This window comes from Thamnophis sirtalis, unplaced genomic scaffold (assembly GCF_051295495.1).
Source record: "Thamnophis sirtalis isolate CommonGarterSnake01/CBP01778 unplaced genomic scaffold, rThaSir2_p1.2 scaffold_4, whole genome shotgun sequence".
Lineage (NCBI taxonomy): Eukaryota > Metazoa > Chordata > Lepidosauria > Squamata > Natricidae > Thamnophis > Thamnophis sirtalis.
Window position 1 is genome coordinate 27,618,823 of NW_028261384.1, and position 26,967 is coordinate 27,645,789.

Genomic DNA, 26,967 nt, shown 5'->3' on the forward strand with positions numbered 1-26,967 from the left:
TATAATTATGGGAATGATGCAATGACCTTAACTCTAGGATTAGTTGTAACTGCTACTAGTTCAGCATCACTGTAAATTTGATCATATATGTCTTTTTGACTAATTAACTGATTATGAATCAATCTAAATGAAATGATCAGCCAGTTCAGATTACTCAAATGACAGCCTATAAAATGCACAAGTTGTCCCAGCCAACAGATCCTTGCAAAAAGGCAACCAGACATGCCCCCCCCCCTTTCCCTGCTGCTTTTGCCCAAAGTGCCTGGCACAATTTCAAAAACAGCGTTCAACATCGAGCAAAAGAGCAGGCAGAGTTCCCAAAAGTTGGCAGAGCTTGTCTGGAAAGGACAGGCAAGGAGAAAGAACAGCAGAAGAAAGGATGGCCAATAAAGGTACCTAATCTGGAGAAACCAAAGGAAAATGCTGATAAAACTACTGTCTGCTCAGCAAGGAGAAAAGAAAAGAAAAAGAAAAGCTGGCTTTTAATGGCTCTTATTGACAATCAGCTTCATAGAGTATATCATCCTATGTATGATTTCTTTAAAAAAAAATCAACACTGTAACTGAATAAAATATGGCATTGCATTAATAAGGGAATGTTGCCTGCTAAAGGACAAAATGTTTCACCGTAAAAAACAAAACCCTTAACAAATTTGCTTAGTGTCTTCATTTTTGTGTCATGAATTTTTTTTAAATCAAAGTTTGGAAAAGCTTCGGTTCCTCTTCTTGTGTAGTACTTGTGATTATTTTACATTGTTACTCTAATTTGAGTTATGATATAAATTGGTCGTGGACGCACTACTTTTACTGTCTTGCCTGTTTCATTTGGCTCCCTAGCAGTTTTCTAAATACCTCTGAACTTTTAACAATTTAGTAGAGTATGTGGTCTGCTACTAAGCACTGCATTCTCTCCAGCAGTTTTTGTCTGTATTGTATTGGCACTTTATATTGTTTTTCACGGATTTATAACTTCAACACAGAAGTTGGCCTGTGTTAAAGACAAAAAAGGCAAATATTTCATTACCAGGTCTGAGTAATATCATTAGTGCTTTGATGGTGGTATCTAATCTAATGAAATACCTAGAGGGATTCAGCAAAGCTCAATTCACCGAATCCAACAATTCACCCTAGACTAAATCTATTATTGACTAGTAAAAGGTTAAATCTATTAGTTCGTTAAATAACCTGAAATTATATATTTTTAAAATTGCAGTTTTGGAGTATTTTATTGTATTGCTTTGTTGTTCTTATAATGCTTCTCAGATAATCATCAATGAGCAATCTGGTAATTATAAAACTAAGAGTTTCATTTAAGTTGAAATCCACATTAAATACAATATTAAAAATATTGTATTAATATATATTGTAATAAGCTTAAAATTTTCTGTTTTTTTTTTGAATTTTCAAAACCTGTGCATAAATATGATCTAAAATGGGATCTCTCCTCTGCACAAGTCCTAAAATTATATGTGTATGTTTTCAATCATTTATTAACATTGCATTGAATTCAGTAATAATTTCACATTTGTGGTATACTGTATCTGTCCTGCTTTATTTTTCAGCTACTGTAGTTCTAGAATGAAACATTCTAAAGTGCTAACTACAAAACTGCAGAGTTCAAGAATATACATTAATGCATTTAGTAATGTTGCATAGGAAATAGTAGACAATTTTGTCAGCCTCTTCTTGTTTTAAGGATTTAATATTTGAAATACATATTCAAAGCTTTTTGACTGCAAGTGATTAAATATCAACACTTAAATTCTGAAATATTATTTTGCTTATAGTTCACCAGAAGCTTTGCTTTAATTTCTAATTAAGAAATAATGGACCTAGTATATTTAGTTTTCTCTTTTAAAGAAACTATGTCTGGTTTGCCACTGCCTGAAAATGGATTCTTCCAAATGTTAGGTGAAAATAGTCTGGCCTGTTTGCTTAGTGAGAATGCAGAGGTCTTGTTGTATAATCCGATTTCAATCAGCTCACACTAATCACTACTGATAGTTGCAAAATTTAGCCTGGATCTGCTTTTGTAATCTAGATGGGCAGAAGTGAAAGGAGAGAACGGATGCAAAAAGAAGGGAACAGAGAGTCTGATTTTTCAGTTTTTGCTTTGTCTTCTGGGGCTTCTCTTGAAAACAAGTCCTATTGGTTGTTAGGTTACCAGCCTTTTCATTGTGGAGATACATCAACAACAGGTGCAATGTGAGGCAGCAGCAGTCCTTGTAAAGGAAAATGTTCAGGAGGTAGCAACAGGTATATACAGTGTATCTGCTTGTATTACATTATTTATGGAAACAGAGATCTTAATTCTTTTTATATGTCAGTAGTGTCCTGGAATTCTGAAATATTTAAGTTAAGCAATAAATCCAACTGCAAGCCAATTTCATTAAGCTTTGAAGAATATTTGACTTTAGCATTTATTTTTAAATCTTGGGTAAATTAAATTTCAGAGATTTTATTAATTCAGTACAGTATTTTTGAACATAAGAAATAATAACTTCAACTGAAGTTTATGATTCTGATTTTTAAAATTTGCTTTATCAACTTTTGGGATATTTAAAAACAACAAAAATCCAGTTTGTGTGTTTAGTTTTCAGTTTTCTTGATGGGATAAATATTAAGAAGAAAAACAATTTTCTAAATTGTTCTTTTGTTTGATGTTGCCTGTTCCTGCATCACCTTGGCTAAAAGACTTTATACATTTGGATAAGAGAAACATTTGAAACCTGACTTTCCATGCTGGTGGAGTTGTTGCTGATCATCTCAGCTCTGCATGTTGCCATGCTAAAAACACCAAAGGGTAAAAATGTATCTTGGGTAAGTAGAAAAAGCATACCAAAAATATTATTGTAAATGTGTATTGCTAAACAAACACTGGTGAATAAAGAATCCTTATATAAATATAGCTTTTTATTTTCATGATATGCTTAGGTTTATTTAGAAGCTCAGTTCTATAATACAGAGAGAGAGAGAGAGGGAGAGGGAGAGAGGGAGGGAGAGAGAGAGCATTGGCATTGGCATTTTGATAGATTCTATATGGGTGCATATATGCCTATTTATGTAGGTAAACTTACTTTCTTGGCCTAATAGCTTTGTTACTTTTAAAGTTTGTTAATAATCCTTTACTTGCTATGGCTTCGGGTTGGTTGTCTTTTAAGGTACCCCAGTTACTATTGAAAAAGTAGACTTACAAAGAGCAAATATATTTTGCCCTTAAATAAATGTTATATACATATACAGAAATAATGCCATAGAGATATTTGCCTATACTTGCTATTGTCCTGTCTGGCCAGCAGTATATGTAATTTTGTATGGTGTGATTCTGAACAAAGATACCTAAAGTGTAAAATGCATTGCTATAGACTTTGAACCATACATCTGAGTGGGATATTAAACCTTTTCATGTAATCAACCATGTAATGCAATCCTGTTTCAGGAGTAACAAGCACTTCAATATTGAAACTTTGTATCAGTTAAATAATAAACTAGCTTCTTTTAGTCTGTTCCCTAAGAAGTATGGAAAAAAATGACGTGTAGATAAGTGAACTCTTATTAATAGCTGCCTATTCTTTCCCCATTAACCAGATGAAACATAGGATCTGTTGCTTATCTTAATCACCATAGTTGCCCTCTTTATTACATTAGGTTTATTAGACTGTGCTCAGTATTGCTAATATTAGGTTGTATAAGTACAGCAAGGACATTCTGTGAAAGTTCTAATGCTTCTAACAACAGGTACATTTTTAAGAAGGCTGTACTATATTCAGGTTTCTTTTTTGTAATCTAACAGTGCCAACGTTATACAAATAGTGTGTGTGTGTGTGTGTGTGGATTGTATTGGTAATTTCAATAGTTTACACATAACCTCTATTTTTCATATTTCTTATAATATTTAAAAAATAGCAGGGAATTAAATTTTAGGATGTCTAGCAATAACTTGATCTTTACTCCTGAGTTGCATACTAAATTGTAATATTCGGTGTAGAAGAAGCCCACTTTGAACTTTGGCTATGCTTACTCATTCTCCTAAAAATATTACAAATTACAAGGGCTAATCATATAATTAAATATATTTGAGATTGTGTAAAGAAGTAAATATATGAGATTAAATATGAATTTGAAATGGATAAAGTAGATATAGACTTGAGTTTCGTACTCCATTTTCCCAGAAAGAAAAGTTAATCTGTTTATATAACTGCAGGAATTGCACTCTTGATTACATGCATATTTTTCTCCTTTAATTTTAGTTATGGAGGACTAGCAAAGTTTGATGATCTGAAACATTATAAATAATTTATAAGCATTTCTTTTACTTGACATATATTATGCTCCTATCATTCTTTATTTTGCTGGGCATGATTGTTCTCCTAAGAGATTGTGGAAGTTAAAAGTGCAGGGACATATATTTTTTTTCAGCTCAAGAATCACATCCATTTTGAATGATATGTCTAAGAGCTGCATTCTTAAAAGTAGTCCGGGCCAAAATACAGAAGTGCCGAGATTAAGGTAAAATGATTTAGTACAAAAATAATTTCTCATTCAGACAAATTAAAATAATTTTGTAATTTTGGCTTCTAATAAACTGATAGCTTTTCAAGGGAACCATTGAAGCTTCTTGGGGACACATTTAACCCTGCACTCAGATGGTTCAGTCATTTCTAACACAACTAGAATGTATAAGATGTTGAAGGAAAAATTAAGTCTGCAATCAAAAAATTTCCACGGATTCAGAAATATAAATTTCCACCAGTTTTGCAGTTAAGAATTAAGGATGTGTTTTTGAAATGGTTAAGGACACAGAATGTATATATAGTTCTTAGACATCCCTAGAAAATGATGTGCTAGAAGTTAGGGCATTTTTTTTTCACTTGGCCAAAAATAGCTGATTCTGCTAGCAAAAGCTGGTTCTTTGGCAGCATGCTCCCCAGATTTGAAAAGGATTAACAACAAATGACCCACAACAGCCCACGGATGACCATATATTTGCCTGGGAAGAGAAATCTAGAAGATTGCAATTCTCAGTGAGAGCAACAGGAGGGTGGGGTCTCCCATCTTTTTCAGTTGTTACCTTGTACTTTTAGATGCAACTCTGTTTTTAATTTCAAAATTGTTAATAGTTAATAGCCGGCTGAATGCTGATTTGCTATGTGTGCTTTTGTTTGATTACAAATGTAAATTTTCATCTTATTTGGGGGTTTTAAAATATTTTTATTTCTTTTGCCACAAGTAAGTCGGTGGCATTAGGGCCTTTTTTCCCTTCTTTGCAATGAAAGTGATTCAATTGATTTATACTAGATTTTTACTCTAAGGATTTTGTATTTTAACTTGTCTTACTAAAAGAACTCAGTTACTTCACGTTATTTGTGTGTGAGACTTTTTCCCTTCTTTCTCATTTACTCTTAGCTGTTAGAATCATTTTCTCAGCTTCTTCTATGGTTATTTTTATTATGAAGATCTATTCATAAGCTTCTTTTTAGACTTAGAATCAGCGGTGGGTTGCAAATATTTTCACTATTGGTTCTGACGCATCACAGAAGTATCCTGATGGATGGGCGGGTCCTCCCGCCATCGCTACTACCAGTTCGTCTGAACTAGGCCAAACCGGCAGCAACCTACATCTGCTTAGAATTAAATAGATGAGCTGAGGGCACATTCCAGCTTTGTCAGGTTTTCTCTTTTCAGACTTGTCCTTTGATTTTGAGAGTCACTGGCTCTTTTTAATAAGCTGGGGTGAGAATAGGTCTCATAGTCATCTGTGCATTCCATGGAAGGAAAGTGAAGTAGTCTAAAAGAGAACAGACCAGTAGTGGGGTTAATTTTTTTTATTACCGGTTCTATGGGCATGGCATGGTGGGTGTGGCATGGCTTGATGGCCTGGCAGGGGAAGGATACTGTAAAATCTCCATTCCCACCCACTCCAGGGGAAGGTTACTGCGAAATCCCATTTCCTCCTGATCAACTGGGGCTCGGGAGGCAGAGAATAGATGGGGGCAGGGGCAGTCAGAGGTGGTATTTACCAGTTCTCCAAACCATTCAAAATTCCTGCTAATAAAACTGGTGAGAACCTACTGAATACCATCTCTGGACCTGACTCTTGAAACTGAAAGACACACCTCAGCTCAGGAGTTGGGGGAAGATCAGAAAGAAATGCAGAGCAATTAAACTCTGTGTAAGTTGTGGTGGAATATTGCTTTGTCGAGCTTTCAAGATTCTATTACATTACCCAAATAGCAATAAAAATCTTTTCAGAAATCCCAGTTATTCTTGTTTGCTGAGTATGCCATCCTTTGACAATTGAACTACTTTTAGTGTTAGGACGTATTTTCTAATATTGTACTAAAATCTGTCTAACTGTACTTTAAAACCATAATTTTACAGCATACATTTTGGAATGAAGAAGTAAAGGCCCTGACATCTGTTAGATATTTTAAGAGTGTAACATATCTCTTTTTGTTCTTCTCTAGTCATCTAGCACTTCAGTTTTATGGGATTTTCTTTTAAAGCATTGCCTTTATATGAGTCCAGTCACACTAATTTCTTCAGTTCTCTAATATGCAATTCATTTGTTTCTGCAGATTCAAACTTGCCCACAGTAGAATGCTATTCCCTGATGATATTTCTATCAGTTGCAACCTTCAGTCTTGCCTTTTTTTATCGTGATGTTAATTTATTGAGGGAACACATATTTTTTATTGCAGAAACTAAACTAAAACAGGAGGTTATTAACGGTGCTTTTTTTTTTTGCTTCGCACTAGCATTGTTCTACATTTAAATCTTTCAAATCTTTCTTTTTGAAGTTGAATTTGTTCACCTATATAGACCTGCCACTTGTGTATAATGCTAGGGTACATATACACACAAAGGGGTAGCTATTTGACATTTGTAAAACAATTTATGGCATGAGCTACTTATACTACAGTTCATGCAAAGAATTAAAGCAACACATTTTTAAATTAGTTTTTAATTAAATACAATTTAATTTACTTTTTCATTAAATATCTATGAACTGGACAGTCATTTGTAATTTATTACAAAAAAGTCTTGTTTTAGATCTTGCAAAATTTAATGCAAATTCATTCACGTTCATTCAGTGTTTTAATAAATAAGCTTTGGAGATTCTGCAACTCTTGATATTGTATCCTGTAGGCTTTTGCTCATAGTCACACTGCAAATTTTATTTCAAGACGTCTTCTTTACATTCAAAAAGATAGGGTTACATCTTTAATTCTGAAAAGAAAAAAATATGTCTTTTTAAGGTAAAGTATTTTTCAGGAAATTTACATAATCACTGGAAAACTTCCTTATCACTGTAGTAACTTTTTCTAATTGACAGAATTGTAGTCTTAAACTTGAAATGAGGAAGTTGCAATTAATTAGAATGTTGTGAAATCTAAATCTAGAGTAAAAGGTAAAAAAATCCCTTTCTAGTCGTGTCCAATTCTAGAGCCTGGTGCTCATTTCCATTTCTTGCTTGAGGGAGCCAGCATTGTTCAAAACATTTTCTGTAGACATACGCCTAACATGGCTATATGCCAAAGATACGGAATACTATTACCTTCCTAATGAAGTGGTATCTATTAATCTATCCACATTTGCATGCTTTCAAACTGCTAAGTGGACAGGAGCTGAGGCAGGAATGAGAATTCACCCCATTGTGTGGCGCTCAATTCTCAAACCTGAGCTGCCAGTTTTCCAGCTAACAAGCTCAGTGTCTTTAACCATCTAGAGTAAATCTAGAATAATAACTCATTAATCAGATTTGTAAATAGTACATGTTGTATGATGATTAACATATCAATGTAGTTCTCTGGGCAAGGAACAAAATTGTTTATTTCTTCTTTGAAAATTGACTTCTGAAATGTTTTTTCATAAATCATTTCAGCTTTCTCACACTCTTGTGAAGTAAAATAGGAAATAAATCTTAGAATGGACTTCAAGTTGTCTGAAAACTATTCTTACAAGCTTAAATTGTCCATGCAGAAGAAGTTTCTTAAAGGTGGCAAAAGAATAACATATTTACAGTTTCATACATCCCCTTCCTTTTGGTTGCTTTCATGAAACTTCATTTTCAAACAATGCCAACAGATTATTTGGATAGAAGATATAAAGTGTTGCCATCAACATATTGCTTATGCATTTATAATAATGGAAGATCTGATCTATTATTTATTACATTGCAAATTAGATCGGAGGTAGATTCATTCTACCTTTGTTAATCCAATTGAATCAGTTTAGTCCAGAACATACATTTTCTGTTGATTGATGTAGATGGCTATATAACAAAGAAAGTTGTATTATTTGAAGTGTCTGCAAAGAAGACAAAAACAGATATTGACAGATAACTGTTAATATTAAAAGTAATATATAGAACTATATAGATTTATATCGATTTTGCTAAAACCTAAGGTTGCAAAGAAAATATATTCCTGCTCTATAGTTTATATAGCTAATGTGTATTTTGCTAACCTATATTTTTAAAAAGAGTTATTGCTAGTTAGACTGAATGGGGACTTTAGAAGTGTCAGGGAAAATGACAGTTAAATGAAATATTACAGTTTTAGAACTGTGTATATTATAAATAATTCCATTGATCACTCATACAGAATTACATATCTATTGGTAATTGCCTTTTTAAGCCATAAGTGTCATTATCCAGGTAAATAATATAGGTACTACAGTAAAAGGTTACAGAGGAGATATTACATCCATGATTAGGTACGTCTGTCTGAAGTTTCTTTGGACTTTATTTCAATTGTTATACAGAAACTGAAGTAGAAGTAATCTGAGAGGTTTGCTGCTTGGAGCTTTTCTAGGCAATACCTTTGGCTATCTTGAACTGTTTGCCTCACAGCTAATCATTATCAGAATTATTGCATCAAAAATGTTTTTCTCCTTGGCAACTGGGAAGTGGTTCCTTATTGCTTTGGTATGGATTGTATGTCTGTAGAATGGAGCTTTTTTATATGGTAGTTGGTTGATCTAAAAATCACTATGCAGACTATGAAAGGGAGTAAAATACTTTACATAAAAATAACCTTTCTGAAAGATTTTGATTCTCAATACATTCCCATTACTTAGATAATATGTTGAGGTAGAAATCAGGAAAAGAATGTGTCAGCATTCATATAAAATCATTTGTTGCAATAATTTATTTATTTATTTGTCAACAAGTACAAGGAAACAAGTACAAGGAAACACATGAAAAATGGCACAAATAAATGGATATAAATAAGCAAAACATACCCATAAACACATAAAAAGAGTTCATATACATGGGACAGTAGAACAGGAACGGTAGGTACGCTGGTGCGCTTATGTACATTCTCTTAGTTCCTTTTTGTTATCTGATTATTTAATTCTTCCATTGTTGTGACCTCATTGCACACTTCACTGATTTATTTGCTTCTCTGTAAGATTCATGTCAAGCTAATCTGCCTTGCTAAAAGAATTGACAAACTTCTTGCATAATATTAGCAATTAGTCCCAAACGTATCTTCTAAATAGATAAGAGATACCCGGTCTATAACATATGAGAAATAATATTATTATGAATAGGGAAATGCAATGAAACAATAGAAAACTAACATTTTCTATATAATAATTTTATATGTAATAATAAATGTGTGAACATATTACAGAAATAATTTTACAATGATTATTTATAATAATTACATACTTATCCTCTACTTATAATCACTCACTGAATGATAATTATGCAACAGACACACCCTCCCAAAAGTTACATCAACCCATTTTCGAATATACAATGCCCCCCTCCCAACACATGTATGTCACATGATCACTTTTTGGCTGCTTGGCAACTGTCTCACCTTTATTGCCATGTGCCATATCCTGCAATTTGTTACATTTTTTTCAGGTTAACCTCTAGCAAAAAAGGGCTCATTAGGGAAAAGTGATTCATTTATCGACCACTGTGTTCACTTAACAATCACCAGGCTCGCTTAATGATTGCCTTAAATAATGCCTCTACTTATAACCAATAATTCCAGGTTCAATTAGCATGGTAAATTAAAGACTATCTATAAATATAGTAGTTGAATGGGAACTTGGACAAGCTTGCAATTCCAAGAATTATTGCAAAAGAAATTATATATTCTTTTTGTATTTCTTCTTTTAGTAACCTATGGTAGATATAGGGAAACTGTTTGTTCTAGGGTGTCATGTTCGGATAATAAAAGATAATGAGAGTTATAATTCGGTAATATCTGGACAACAATATATTCTCCAGTCCTACTTAAATATTTTAATCTCAAATGTTACTGTTTATTCAGGTAAGTATGAATTCTTTGCTGACTGGATGCTTACTCTTAGTTCCAGCAAAATGCTAATTACCCTGTTTCCCCAAAAATAAGATCTCCCTGGATAATAAGCCCAATCAGGCTTTTGAGCTCATGCACTAAAATAAGTTCCCCCCCAAAATAAGCCCTCCCCGAAAATATTGCAACATAGCAGCAGCCTATTTGCTTCCACCTTAGCAGCATACTAGCATATAAAACCACAAAGGTATATTTAAATAACAACTTATTCTCCTATAACCTCGTTCAAAGTACCTTGGAGTAACATTGGGCCAAAGTCTCCTACAAGAAAGTCCTACAGAATACAGCTGCAAAAATCAATATTCAGAACAACATACTGAAATTAAGTGTCATTAAATGAAAAATTTTAGTTGCCACTTTCAGGTTATCAGCACTAGGACTGGTCTACTCCTCAGCAGAATACTGTGGCCTTTTGCAGCTTATCACTTGCTATACTAGGAAGCTAGACACCAGACTAAATAACACTATGAGGATTATAAGCAGATGTTTTAAAATCACTCTGACCCTGTTCTGAGCCCTAAAGCATCACTAGCTTTATGAAGGCACTAGGGAGAGAATATAAAAAAAATATGAACAACTCATTCTTACTAATGCTCATTTATCAGTTGGAAGACTCAAATCTAAAAAGCCCCCACTGACACTTGCACAACATCTGCTCACAACTTTGACATTAATTCCCAATGGAAAGCCAAATTGGTTGTTGAATGTCCAGACATAGGAAAACATGTAAGTGACCTCACACTAAAAGTGGACATCCTGAATAGGATTTGCACCTCACATGGCATCTTCTGGGAGTTACTATATAAATAGGATATAGTATCTTCCCATCTGTGTAACTGCAGGGCTTCACGTCAAACTGTACATCACATCATCATTGTAAGCTGATGACTATAAACTTGAGTATACCTATCCAGGATCTGATTTTTTTCATATAAATGAAGTATTGCTTCAATGATTAGATGACCTAGACATTGATATCTGAATATATATTTTTAAATATAAATGTGGAATTTATATTTTATTCTATTGTTTTTATTGTTTATGTTATTGTTTAGTTTTTTTAATCTAAGCAATAGGTTAATTTATATTGCAAGTCCATATGTGATATGTCATACGTTAAATACATAAATACCATATTTTTCAGAGTATAAGATACATCTTTTCCCCCCTAAAAGAGGGGGGAAAATTTGGGTGTGTCTTATGCACCAAATGTAGCCCCCGTTCACCCACCATCCTCCACCCTTTGGCTGCTGTCTCCCAGCAATTTACCTCCTTGCAGCAAACGGGAAAATGGGGCTTGCAGATGCGGCAATAGACTATGGCAATCCCTGCAGCCTGAAATAGCTGATCATTGGGAGGCCCCTACTGAAATTGAAAGTGAAATCTGCTGTTTGCTCCAAGGAGGCATATTGCTGGGAGACAGAGGCAGATTTTTCAGGCTAACTGAAACAGGCTGTTTGCTTTTTGCTGCAAGGAGGTAAGTCAATAAATATAAATGCTTATAGAATGTTCCAATTATTAAACTTATTTTTTAAAGACTACTTTATTATTGCTCTAGACAACTTAACAAAATGAAGAAGCTTTTTAAAATAAATGCTTGATCTGAAGAAGAGGGTATCTTCTTTTAAATAGCAGAGAATAATGTATACTTCTAGAAAGCCACATCAATTTTTACAGCATCTGTACAAGTATAGTCTGAAATGTAACACGACAAACTGGGTACATATTCTGTACTGTTTGCTATTTGCTGCAAGGAGGTAAATTGCTGGGAGGCAGAAGAAGATTCCTCCCCCCCCCTGTTTTCCTCCCCAAAGCTAGATGCACCTTATACTTCGGAGTGTATTATACTCCAAAAATACGGCAGGTAAGTATGAAGATGGCTTTCACAGCTTGCCTTTCTGTTAATACCTTTATAGTAGAGGCTTTGAAACTGTCTCTTCTAGTTTTCAAAATAGTAGGACAAGATAGCATAAAATTGATAAAATCTTTATCAATAGTTGTTGCAGTGACTACAAAACATTTTAAAGCACCTGCAAGAGGGGATTTGCAACATATTATGATCTACATTCTGTGCCTTACAAACTTTCATATGACTTCATGATATAAGTACAAAGAGGTAAAATTTTCCACACAGGAACCATTTCATTTTGGCATCATAATAGTTAGACATGTATGCTTGAAAGCAATGCTTCTCAATATGTGTGAAGTCTTTCTGTTCAATTTAAAATAGTTAATTCTTTTGTAAGAGACACACACTTACTTCAATAACTGTTACTGGCTACGTCTGCATGTATATATGTTCCCAACCATTTCACTTAATATGTAAAGACAGCTACAAACAGCGTTAGAAAGCCATTCAACCTTGCACCAGTTTTAACAATTTGAAGAAAGATGTTTTATTTGCCCTACTTTAAGCTGTGAAAATCCCTTTCAAAAGATTTGCATAGTCCTAATAATAATAGCAATGCAATGCAACATTGCATTTGCCTACCAGCCTTAAAATGTACATCTAGAGTGTGGCAGGTAAATGAAAAGCTTATTCTTCATAAATTGAAAAGTGTAGCTTTCATTCACAGACAATGGGGTGGGGGAGAAATGCGTGGGAAGAAAGGATTATCAAGTGCAAAAGTGCACTGAATAATTTGGTTGTTGATGAACAGTCAGGAATGGCCCCTGTTGACTAGTTTTTCTGGGAATCCATCGCATTAGCTGCATCAGGCAAAGGAAAGATTTGCAGGGAACCTGTTTTCTGATTACTTATAAAACCTGTAGATTTTTGAGTTTACAGGTGGTTCTCTATTAGTTGAATGAATGTTCAAAGTTATTATAGTATTGAAATAATGGGTACTTACAACAGATCTTCAAAGTTGCAGCCATCGCAGTATAGTTGTAGTTGTAGTTGAGTTTATTTATAGGCCGCCCTTTTCCCTTAGGGGACTCCGGGCGGCTAACAACTTGTATGGGAGGGGGAAACATACGATGACATATAAACAAAATATATAATTAAAATCGAGCAACATTCATTCAACATTCGGGTGGGGGCGGATTATACTCTTTACCCCCAGGCCTGACGGGATAGCCAGATCTTGAGGGCTGTGCGGAAGGTCTGAAGGGTGGTGAGGGTACGAATCTCCACGGGGAGATCGTTCCAGAGGGTCGGAGCTGCTACTGAAAAGGCTCTCCTCCGCGTAGTTGCCAGCCGGCACTGGCTGGCAGATGGCACTCGGAGGAGGCCTAATCTGTGAGATCTAATGGGTCGAGAGGAGGTGATTGGCAGGAGGCGGTCTCTCAAGTACGCAGATCCACTACCATGAAGGGCTTTGTAGGTAGTAAGAAGCACCTTGAAGCGCACACGGAGATCAACAGGTAGCCAGTGCAGCTCGCGGAGGATAGGTGTTATGTGGGTGAACCGAGGTGCACCCACAATCACTTGCGCGGCCGCATTCTGGACTAGCTGAAGCCGCCGGATGCTCTTCAAGGGCAGCCCCATGTAGAGCACGTTGCAGTATTCCAGCCTAGAGGTCACGAGGGCGCAAGTGACTGTTGTGAGAGCCTCCCGATTCAGGTAGGGTCGCAACTGGCGCACCAGGCGAACCTGGGCAAATGCCCCCCTGGTCACAGCCGACAGGTGGTAATCAAAGGTCAGCTGTGGGTCAAGGAGGACTTCAAAGTATGCCGATGGTCACAGTCCAAATGTCTTGTCAAGCCATTGTCATATGATTTGTGATTTTCTATGTTTACTTCCAGCTTCCCACAAGCAAAATAAGTGGAAAAGTCAGAAGTCGTGGGCATATGAAGTCCTTCCTTAACAACTAGCATGATCCTTGCTAAACGATGGAAATTGGGACCATGAGAATTGTTTTTGTTAAATAATGTGGCTAATTGACATTGCAATTTACGATCACATTACTTAGCAATATAAATTATATTTCTAATTGTCATCATAACCAAAGACTGGCTATACGCCTCTGAAAAATGGATAAATATCTAGAGAGAAACTATTGTTAGCAATATATGTGTATTTTAAGGAACACCAACAAACAATATTAACATTAATTTGAAATAGATATTCAGCTTCAGAAATTTTAATTATTCATTTCTTTTTCAAAAAATGTTCAGGCCTTTAATGAAGAAGAGAAGAAATCATTAATTTCATCTTTGTCCAAACTGTCTTTCTCTCAGTTTTTTTAAAATTTATTTATTACTAGTTATTTTTCTTTATTATATTGTTTTGAACTACTTAGACTTGGAGTCTGGGCACCAGAGACATTTAATAAATAAAAATGCACTGTAAACCTTTCTGGTGAACTTGGTTTTGGAAACCACTGTACCAATTTTAAAAAATAAATAAAATCTAAAATATCAACTAATATTGAATATAATATTTCGATTTAATAACTTTTAAAATCATAATCTAATTATGTAACAAATAATATAGCTTGTTATAGGGATAGCAATGCTGCTATTGCTACATAAGACTAACACATTCAGTACTTCCCTCAATTAAATCCTATTGAACTCAATAATTGAACTGTAATGTGTAAGAACATTTTATAGCAAATTATATACAGTGTGCACAGTAGGAGAAATTACTGTGCTTATGCTGTAATATGAAAATATTCTGATGAATTGTGGTTACATTGTTTTGAGGTAATTTCAAAGTTATTTATATTCTATTTTTCATATTAAAAGTGATGCACAATTCATATTTATTGCGTTAATAAAATATAAACATATTTAATCTTATCATTTTTAGTAATGTTTTAAGTCCGTACATGTGCTTTCAAATCTGTGATGTGTAAGATAATAAAATGTATTTTTGAACATTCTTGTTAGGACAGAGGTTTTGGGAATGATTATCTACTAATGAAAGTTTAGTTGTCGTGAGGAGGGGATCTGTTCTTAAGAGACAATGAAATCACATACATTTATCTTGATTATATAGTTGCACGTTATTAACAGCAGAAAGTTAAGTGGAATGCAACAGTTACAGTCATTATATTTTTGAAATGGTAAGTTTATAGCCAACCCAGAAGAATCCAATAAAATAGGATTCTATCAAAATGTCACCTAACCCATAAGGAAGACATCCAGAAGAGACAAAATCCAGAATAAACTTCTTTTAAGTTTTTCAAAAGTTGCCTTATGGGAATTCTGTTGCACAATGTTGAAAAAAGAAGCTAAAATAGGAAAGGAAGAAAGGGCAATAGTTTAAGCAAATGGTTCAGAACAAACTTATGTTGACAGTGGAAAAAACTTAATATTTTACTTAAGGCCCTCAAACAGTAATTTAATTAAATAAAAGATCATACTTCTAAATCAGTTCTTATGCTCATATATTGCTTAAACCAAATGCTCTTGTTTGCTTTGGGATTAATCCATTGTGTAAACTCAACTAATGGAAATAATATGTACAAAAATCCTACATATTTGACAGTTTGGAAACAGAATATTATAACTTTGTTGATTGGAATAAATTATTGCTTCATTATGCCATTGCTTGAAGACATTATATGTAAATACTTCAAAGACATACATGCCTGATGTCAAATGACAATGAATCGCTATAATGGCTTTTTTCCCAATAGTATTTACATTTTAAGTTTAGTTCCAATAAGAGGAAGAACCTGAGTCAGCCAATTAAAAATCATTTGCACTGGACTGTACAGCTCAAATAATGAAAACATGATGAGGTTTATATAATGAGATCTCTAGAGTCATATCGTTGTGTAGTTGTCTTAAGTAAAAACTTCCTTCAATATTTAAAAAAACTAAAATTAAAAATCACAAGAAAAGAGCTGTAGGTATCCTAATTGTGTGTTTTATGTTTGCAAAATAAAAGTAGTTCAAAGTAGATTGGAGCAATGTAGACATATCCAGTAACAGTTATTGAAGTAAATGTGTGTCGCTTACAAAAGAATTAACTATTTTAAATTGTACAGAAAGGCTTCACACATATTGAGTAGCATTGCTTTCAAACATACATGTTTATAGCTAACTATTATGATGCCAAAATGAAATGGTTCCTGTGTGGGAAATTTTACCTCTTTGTACTTATATCATGAAGTCATATGCAAGTTTGTAAGGCATAGAATGTAGATCAGTGGTTCCCAATCTGGGCAGTGGGATGACTTAGGGGGGTGCTAAGAGGCAAGGGTGGTGGTAGAGGAGTGCTGGAGGTGGCCCCCTCTCAGGGCGCAATTCTGTCTGGGGCTCTTTCGGCTGCCAGTCAGCTGAGCACTTCCAGCAGGGGTGAAATTCAGCTGGTTCTGACCGGTTCTCCTGAACGGTAGGACAAATTATGGGCAGTTCGGAGAACCGGTAAAATGTACCACTGACTGGCTCCGCCCTCACCTCCCACCCCTCCCACTCACTCTTTTTCGTACCTCGCCTGCCTAGAGGGCTTATCTCAACCACACAGCCCAGCAGATCTCTACCCGGAGAGTCTTCCTTTGCTTCTATTTTAGCTACCTCCCCCACGCCCCAGCCAAGGTATCTATTCTTTTCCCAAGCTATTTCCCTCCGTCTGGGCTCTCCCTTGCAGAGCTGAACCTAACATTCAGTTTAAAATCCAGGGCGGGGGAGGAGGGCAATGGATCAGCCAGGAAAAGGGGGAAAAGTTTTTCTTTTTTTTCTAAACTATTTTCCTCCATCTGAGGTCTCCCTTGCATTAAACTGAGCCTAGCATTCAGTTTAAAATCCAGAGCAGGGGAGGGGGACAACAGAACAGCCAGGAGGAGCGGAAAAAGTTTTTCTTTTTTGCCAAGCTCTTTCCTTTTTCACAATGAGAAGATGAAAGAGGGAGGGAGGGAGAGAGGCAGAGGGAGGAAGAGAAAGAGAAGGAGAAAGAAAGGGAGGAAGTCAGAGAGAGAGGAAGAAAAGGAGGGAGGAAGTGAGAGGGAAAGAGGAAAGAAGTGAGAGAGGGAAGGAGAGAGAAAGAAAGTGAGAGGGAGAAAGATGGAAAGAGAGGAGAGTAAGAAAGGAGAGTGGGATGGAGATAGGGAGAGAGAGGGGAAAAGGAGGGAGAAAGAGAAAGAGAGGAAAGGAGAAAGAGGGAGAGAGAAGGGGAAGAGAGGGAGGAAGAGAGTTAAGAGAGACAACTGAACTTTACTTAAGAAAAGGTGTTAATTATGTCAATGGAAGAGATAGGAAACTGCATTAGTGATATATATGTCAATGTGTTGACTTGTACTAAAAATGTTTAGCTTAAAGAAGTTATAAGGAATCATAAATATGTAAATTAAAAGTGTGAAAAATGTAATGACCCTTTGCATGAGTTGTATTGGGAAAAATAAAAAAAAATGTAGCCTTCCAAACTGAATGAACATTTGAAGAAGGTACATCCTGACAAGGCAGACAAGAACCTGCTAAGTGACTTAAAACCAGACATTGGGAAACTGGTATCACTTCATCAAGCCCATCAATCACATTAGGAATTTACTGAACAGTGAAGTACTTACTAAATTTTACTGAGTTTACTAAGTTACTAGTTACCAAGGTTCTTGATAAATGACTATCAGACTTTGAAAACCTGGTATCATTGGATCATGTTCAACAATTTTGTTGAATTAACATTAACTAAAAAGGTTTTTAAATTGGATTTTGAATAAATGAGCAATTAATTGTTACAGTTTTGAATTTTATTGTTACTATCTTCCTTCTGTCATGCAAACTGCCCAGTCACATGATCCCCCCAGCCACATCCACCAAGCCACACCCACATAACCGGTAGTAAAAAAAAAATGAATTTCACCACTGGATGGGGGGCACTGAGGATCACCACCAAGTGGCGGTGGACTGAAAAAGTTTGGGAACCACTGATGTAGATCATAATATGTTGCAAATCCCCTCTTGCAGGTGCTTTAAAATGTTGTGTAGTCACTGCAACAACTATTGATAAAGATTTTATCAATTTTATGCTATCTTGTCCTATTTTGAAAACTAGAAGAGACAGTTTCGAAGCCTCTACTACAAAGGTATTAACAGAAAGGCAAGCTGTGAAAGGCATCTTCGTACTTACCTACCGTATTTTTGGAGTATAGTACACTCCGAAGTATAAGACGCATCTAGCTTTGGGGAGGAAAACAAGGGGGGGGGGGAAATCTTCTTCTGCCTCCCAGCAATTTACTTCCTTACATCAAACAGCAAACAGTACAGAAGATGTACCCTGTTTGTGGTGTTACATTTCACACTGTACTTCTACTGATGCTGTAAAAATTAATAAATGTGAGATTGGATCCAGATTTTTGCATATTTAGAGGATAAATCCATTGAAATTAATGGGAGATTATTATTACATCCAGATCCAGGAAACTACTTAAGAAATATGGGTATATGATGAACACTATGATGAGAAAAATAAAAAGAATATTATAGTACATATCTCAATAGTTCCGTAATTGACATATGCAAAGAAACTTATGAATAATGTTTAAATAAATAGTACAATGAAAATCACTGTTATTAGATATAAATGACTTTGCTCTTAGAATTGCCATAAGTGATTAAAATGCATGAAGTAATGAAAAGAGGAAATTAAACACCAGGGAGAAGATTTTCAGTAGCAGCTGTCACATCCTGTGTTCTCTCACGGAAACCATGCTTGTAAAAATTATGCCAACATGTCATACTTGGTAGCTGTTGATGCAGAGAGGAATGAATTTATGCACAGAATACTTTCAGCAGGTTTTTATTTCATTCTTGTGGATGTGCATTTTAGTTATGGGAGGCATTGTGAGTAACAAAGCTATGCTTAAAATACAGTTAGTGTTGAATACAAAGGAGAAGGTGTCCAGAGAAGGATTGACAGGATAGGGACTTACTGTGTCATTCTGTCACTGATAAGATGGAAAATATCTATTTCTGGAGTTGAACTTCCTAGTGACCAGCAAAATGCCATTTAAAGTGCAATAGATAAGTACAACAAGATCTATAACAGGAAAGCTTAAAGATGTTTACTTCCCTCAAATAAAGTAACACTACATTTAACACATTGTGTTGATTTCAATGAAAACAGAAGTACCAATATTTAAATAAATACCAAACCAAACTTGATGTTTTTTCATCTTTTGAAAAGAGCAAAAGATAAATATTTGCATAACATCAAATGCTATCCGCATCTGTAATGTTATATTATTGGTCACTTTTTCTGAAATGGATGTGGAGTTTTAATTATTGTATGCAATGCAGTAATAAATAAAAATAAAAATAAAGTTAAAGTAAGGTAAGAAATGTAAAAAGGTTTGCTTATATATATAGAGAAAACGAAAGAGCACTTAGTGATGTTAATTAACAGATATCTGATGTCATTTTCTGTTTCTTTTCAAAGGTTTTTCCATACATAGTTATTTAAAGCCTAAATAGGTATGAATGCATCATCCATACATAAATAGTAGGTTTCAACAGTGTGTGTGTGTGTGTTTATTCCAAGCCATTTTTTTCATGGAATGACTGCTTCAGGAAATATCAGGAACTCTTAAATGAAAAACCAAATGATTACCATTCAGGATTTAGGCTGGCTGATTCTTAAGGATAAATTTTCAAATCCTTCCTGGAGAGGTAAGGAATTGGCTATAATAATTGCAAACAGTGTATGTGACTTATTACTTAACTATAGCTTATATTTCCAAAAAAGGGAAGAACAGCCCTCCATGAGTTATAGAATTTAAATTAGGAAAAGTATTCCAATTTATCCAGTTGGGTTTTAGCTAACATGCAAAGCATTCGTAGCTTATTTATTTTAATCATAAATGAAATTATTAAGCATCTAGTTGTGAATTTTATAATTTTTATGTTTTATTTTTTACTGTTTTATGGGTTTTGAAATGAATTTTAAAAGACTTTACTTTTTAAATAGTGATTCTATAACAAAGCTTGCTTATTGTAAAAAGAAATGGGAGGGAGAAATTGAAATTTATTTTTGAAATTTAACACAGTCTAATAGACAAAATATTGCAAGTGGTCCATCACCTGCTCTAGGCATTGGGGAGAGTTTTGTTTGTTAAAATTCGGTAGATGCTGTATAATTTCAGGTGGAATGTGGTTCCCACATATACATATCATGAGTTTTATTCTTACTTATCACATTTTTCTATGACAATTTTGGAAGTTCTATTAGAACATCAAGGTTTCTGAGCTTGCTTGTTTTCTTGCATTTGTTTTGTTATCCAAACTAGATAACATCATCAATGCTAGTCCTTTTTTTAGGATCCTATAATCTGCAGTGGATAGTGGACGATTGGACATGTTGACTACCTATTCAGACACTGGTGATTTTTTTTTTTTGATTTTTTTTTGTTCTAGAGTTGACTTTAGGGAGTTTGCAGTTTGGTTTTTCTTTTCTCAGCATGTCTGTGGGATATATCGATGATTGTGGTGGCCAGTCTCTCCAAATTCTCTGTTGTGATGGTCTGTTCCAACAGTTCTTTGAGGTTTGCTATGGCGTGCAGCTATTTATTTAATCTGCATCTGTGATCATGAGTTGTATCAATTTTTGTCTACTTTCTTGGGCTATTTTCCATCTAGCTGTACAGCTGATTGGAGGTTTGTACCTGACACTGGAGGGAGGGCATGCTGTCATAGGCATTCATGCAGGAAGAAAAGTTGTTCATGATGGAACTGTTTTTCCCATTTGTGTGCTGCCTGAAGCATTTGACACCCCTATATGGTACTAATACAGGAGAATATTTATAAATCAGGGTTGACATGAAGGGTCCTCCAATGTTTTCTGAGCTTGCTTGTTTTCTTTCAGAAATTTCATTACCCAAATTAGATAATATCACTGTCTTCAGACAACCCTAGGTCCCTTGGCTAAGAAATGGAGATTACCCCGTAGACTCGGAACATGACTAGGTAACATGACTGTTACCTAGCTTGAGTCATGTCAACCCTGAGCTACAATTATTCTCCTTTATTCGTAAAGGTTTCCCCTGTATAGTCATGTTCTACTCTTGGGCATGGTGCTCATCTCCATTTTTTAACCAAGGTACCCAGCGTTGTCAAAAGACACTTCCATGGTCATGTAGCCAGCATGGCTATATGCCAAAGTGTGCAGAACACTTTACTTTCCCACCAAAGTGGTACCTGTTTATCTACTCACATTTGCATGCTTTTGAACTACTAGATGGTCAGGAGGTGGGGCAAATAATGGGAGCTCACCCATAACACTGCACTTGGGTCTCAAATTGGGACTGTCAGCTTTCCAGCTGAAAAGATCAGCATCTTTACCAGGTCTGGATAAAATGTTTGGACGTTCTTGAAGGGCAGTTCTATGTAGACCATATTACTATGGTCATGTTGATAACTGACGAGAGTGTGAATCATTGTTGCCAGTGACTACATTTAAAAGAATGTACATAAATAATACTGTGCATAACTAGTCCAAGGAGTCCTTGGATTATACACCATTTCTTTCCAAGGGAGTATCATCCCATTTGATATAATAGCACCCCATTTGAATCTAAATTTGAAATTATCTGAGAATTGATTAGCTTCTAGATTAACAGCCACCCTGCCTTGTTTAGGTTAAAGTATTAGATACTTTTCTAGATATAGATTAAAACTTCTATTTCTGTTCAGTATGATATTATATATAGCAGTGATGGAGAACCTTATCAGCACCCAGTGCCCAAACTGTAATACCTGCCTGCGCCGGAGCACCGAAAACCTGAAGACCAGGTGGCTGGCATGCACTGGCTAGCTGGTCTTCAGGTTTCTAATGCTCTGGCACACGCGAAGACCAGTTGGCCAGAGTGCATGTGCATGCCGGAAACCAGAAGAGCAGCTGACGACTGCACACTTGTCCACAGAGAGGGTTCTGTGTACCATGTCTGGCATGCATGCCATAGGTTTGCCATCACGGATCTATAGCATTTTCAGATTTCTTTCAAACTCCCCCCCTCCTATTAGGGTAGATATTTGATTATCCTTAGTGAACAGTAGAGTCATTCCTTCAACTTTGACATATTGAAAGCAATTCTGGTATAACTTTTATAATAAACATATTTTATGTCAGTTTTTATTTGAATTGATGTTATAAATAAGTATTCTCCAAATCTCTGATATCTATCCAATCTTTTTTCCCCCCTGGGATAAAATGTAATGGATCTGTCAGTCTTTGAACATTCTGTTTGCCCATATGGGTGTTTGTTTATTTGGGTACAATGTCAGTATGCAAAGAAAAGTTATATTGCCTCAGTGATTTGAAATAATGCTTCGTTGAGCAACTAGCATGCTTGCTCTTTTGCATTTATCTCAATCTATAATGCCAGCCAATCAGTACAGTAGCATTAAATTAGCAAAAGACTTGACTGTCCTATCAGTGTGCTTAACTGTATGGTTCTACTTATAGTACTAGGTTAAGATAAGGTAGCTTTGTGGCTGCTTTTCTTTGTTTAAAGTTTTTATTGATGCAGCTTGCCAAATCCACACTTCCTTAACTTTCAGCAAGAACTTTTCTTTTTATAGAGTGGAACAATATTTTAAAAACTTTTGTGAGTGTGGGAAATAAGAATTGGAGCTCTCTTATCCCAGGTTTTGAAAATTACCAGTATGGTAAATCACTGAGTGAAGAGTAAAGAAATACAACAGAAAGCAATCCATTAAGTGATGTGAAGCTGTATAAAGCAAAAATAATGTACCTTTATGATGAAGATTATGAAAGGGTAAGCTGTGAATGTATGTGCAAAGATGGCATTGATAAAGTTGTAAAATTTGGGGAAATGTTTCAGTTAACAGCAATTTTACATGTTTTTAAGAGGATAAGAAACAGTTTAATGTGAAAAAATGTTATATTAAATTTTGACGTGAAAATGCCTATTTGGTCTTCAATAAGGTCTATTATATATACAAATATGTTTTGAGTTTTAGCAGTTGGAGATATAGGAGGGAATAAACTACAAAATGTCATAAATATTTTTCTATGTATATTTAAAAAGAGAATGTAAGTCAATGTTTTAATACGGTACCAGAACTCATATTTATAAAGCTAACTTTTTAAAAAAAGCTTTCATGTATGGTATTCCACAAGATTCTGTGTTTGCTTCTGTATTGAAAAAGTTGGTCTGAAGATTTGGACTATCCCAGATGCTGAATTCTAACTATTCCCCAAAAAGTTAAAGCATTCTATGCTGGTGCTTGAAATCTTAAAGACAGCCTAAATTCTAGATTGTGGAAAAATTAAACTATTGGTGCTATCAATTTGGTTTCCACTCAGAACATTGTTACAGAATATGTAAATTTCTTCTACAGTTTTTAAAATCTAAATATTATACTCCCTTCTTTTAGATCCTTACAGAATCTTATTATCAAGGATATATTATAAATTCCTCCATCTTTTCTAGTTGCTAGGAAATTGTTGCCTTTGCACAATTTGTCCTAGACAAACAGAATTCTCTGTAATGATACTTGGTTTTTCTTGTAACTTTTCTCCTGACCATTTTTTTGTGTGTAAGCTTGTTAGTTTTTTGACTGGGGTTGAGTTAACTGTGATGAGTGTTTTTCAGAAATGTGTCTCCACTGAGAAAAAAATATTTTCATAGTGTTATCCCACACAAGCAATTATTTGAATCACTATATGTCAAAGTACAGCAGGAAATGTGACAGAGAAATTAGGAGGTTTCTTTAAGTTTAAATGTTAATTACAACTACAGTAAAAGATTAATTCTAAATTTCAGTAAAGTAATTTATAAATGCAATGGTAGAAATTTAAATTATAGTACTCCGCAAACTAAATAGTAATTTATCTTTGTGCCATACAAACCTACTATTTGCAAAACAATGAACAGTAATTTTATCATTACATGTAGAAAGGAAGTCACCTTCTCCTTGTGTTTGATTTGGTATAACTTTAGATCTCTTTGCTTTGTGGGAAATAACCATAAAATATTCAAGTTATTTATAACACATATAAATAAGAAACATACTTATATATTTTATGTTTAGAAGATTATCTTAGAATACATCATTTCTATAACTTTGGTAGCTATGGTTTTAAAAGGTATTTCAAATTTATACAATTAATGCTATTATTTGAAGATCAAAGAGTGGTAAAAAGGTGTTTTTTAAAAATATATTTAAATATTTAAAATTATGCATCAAATTTTATTGAATTTAGAAGCAACGTTTTAAGCATAATATATCTCCTTATGACCTTGTATGAATTAAATGAGGGTCTGGGAAATGGTACAATTGTATATGCCTCCATATGAACATCTATATCATGATTTCATCCTGGAAACAGAGTTGAATCAATTTTTCTTTCTTGTCCTAATGATTTTCATTAGACTGCTGGTAGTATTGTTATTCCTAATTCCAAGGAAAAGCACACCAGGAATGCTTATGTGAGCACATACCCACAAGATTATAAACTTTTTATTTTATATTTTTTAATCTTTCTTTCAACTGTGTGTTGGCAATAGTCCCAGGTTTTGAGAATAATTTAATTTAAATTTGTAAAGCTTTTTAACTCCCTAGCGACTCTAGGCAGCATACTATATTAAGAATATTAGGTACAAAATTAACAGCAACAATAAAACAAAATTAACATAATGAATCATTCTTAAAAAGTATAAACCAGTACACTCTCAGTATGCTACATTCTTACATAAGACCCACCAAGCCTGAGCAATACCCAAGTTTTAAGACCTTGTTTACATTACAGCAGAATAGATGGTGTATGCATCCCTGGGGGTATAATGTTCCAGAGGGCAGGCAGGATGATAGAGACAGTTTTTGTTAAGTGATAATATTTTCTTAGTGGGACATAAAGCTTGCCAGTCTTGCTGATATGTTATAAAGGATGAAAAAACATTACAGGTTCAGTGATCTTCTGGAAAGTCAGGGTATATCCCATAACCCTTCACATATGATGTACACACATGTACATTTACCATTGTACATAAATGGCAAGGAGGTGGAGAGGATTGGTAGTTTTAAATTTCTGGGCATTTATATCTCGGAGGACCTCTCAAGGAGTATGAATGCTAATATGCTTGCAAAGAAGGCACAGAAGACGCTGAACTTCCTGGGAATGCTCAGGAAGATAAATCTATCTCAGCATCTATTTCTGTCCTACTATCACAGCACCATTGAAAATGTCCTGACATATGGCATTCTTGCATGGTATGGGAGCAGCTCTGCAGCGGACAAAAAAGCTCTACAGAAAATCATTAAAACTGCCCAGAATATTATCAGTGTCCAGCTACCAGTCCTGGATGACATCTTTGCATCTCACTGCTTGAGGAAGTTGCACAACATTCTCAGAGATTCTTCCCATCCTGCTTACAATCTTTTTGGACTGTTGCCTACTGGCAGAAGATACAGAACAATTAAAACTCAGATCATATGTCTTCTGAATAGTTTTTATCCTAGAGCTATAATTGCACTCACAATGAACTAAAGGGCTACCATCAGTGAGCTGTTGGACAGCATTACTTGGTTTGTTGTGTGGATGTTTGGGTGATTTAGGGATGGGGAATTTTTGGTGGGTGGGAGTGTATTTGGGGATTGTCAAGTGTGTTGGGCTTTGTCTCTGGGTGTTATGTGCATTTCATTGTATGGGTATACTGTGTATATATGTACAATGACAATAAAGTAAATCTAAATCTAAATGATAATGATACTGAGCACCTTAAATTCTGAATGAAAACAACATGTCCCAGGATAATGTTGCAGGATCCAATCTGGGATAGTCAGCAGGACCAGAGGTTACCCACATAGAATAGTCCAAGCATACAGTCTGGTAGAAAGAAGTTTCCTGAAGATGAAGTCCAGTACAAGTCCAAAAGCATGGAAGGCAAAAATCTCTGGCCTGGTGACCGACCCAGATTGGATCTTGCAACCTTAAATTCCATTTGCTGCTAACCAATGCAGCTCACAGAGCAGAGGATAACATACCATACTATGCCTATAACAGTCCATCGTGTTGCTTTTTTGACTAGCTGCAGAGAGGTGTTCAAGGCACCTTTATGTAGAAAGCATTGCAGTAGATTACACCTGAGATGATTAAAATCAAGATAAATGTCCAGAGGGTATCACTATCCAGAAAGACAAATTAGTTTACTTGCAGAATGCTTCTATAAATTGTTCAACTGTGCAGGCTTTATACTTTCAAATACTGAATGATGTAGATGATTTCTTTTAGGGTTCTTAAGCCTCTGGAACTCTTTGCAATATATAAATTATTGTGGCATATGTACTAAAAATATGAAAACATGCATCTTTTTCTATATTGATTAGTTTGTTCTTTATCTATTTTGGTGAACAGTTTTGGTTTAATTAATTTAAATCATCTTGGTTGTGGATATAAATATAAAATACTATTTAACAGGTATATAAATATTTTGCATTGGAACATGACTATAGCTTAATGGATGCTACTTAATCACTAGCAATTCATGGAATTTCTAGCATATTCGTATAAAATGCAGGATAGGATATACATATTACTATTGGAGCAGAGATTTTTTGTTCAGAAAGGAGTAGTTTTCATGGAAATGTTATTAGAAATTATGACAAAAATTAGACTCAGCGGAAGAACTGTTTTAATCAACTATTCCAAGGAATAAATCTGAGATAGTCAGGATAATGACTAATATAATTATTGAGATTTGAAACCTGCAATTATAGT

At 34.8% G+C, this 26,967-nt stretch overlaps 1 protein-coding gene across 5 annotated transcripts in view; it reads left to right on the plus strand.

The window, feature by feature from the left end:
- The window catches only part of CACNB2 (calcium voltage-gated channel auxiliary subunit beta 2), a 179,782-nt gene that overhangs the window by 64,298 nt on the left and 88,517 nt on the right, over positions 1 to 26,967 (plus strand). Inside the window, exons 1-2 of one of the 5 annotated variants that reach the window (XM_087712666.1) lie at positions 2,093 to 2,256; positions 2,695 to 2,820. The exons of 3 other annotated variants lie outside the window; for them this stretch is intronic. In XM_087712666.1, the coding sequence (XP_087568792.1) occupies positions 2,740 to 2,820 (81 nt within the window). In that variant the 5' untranslated portion in view covers positions 2,093 to 2,256; positions 2,695 to 2,739. Of the gene's footprint in view, positions 1 to 2,092; positions 2,257 to 2,694; positions 2,821 to 22,779; positions 23,003 to 26,967 lie in introns of those variants that run through there. One more of the 5 variants, XM_087712667.1, reaches the window with a different exon arrangement.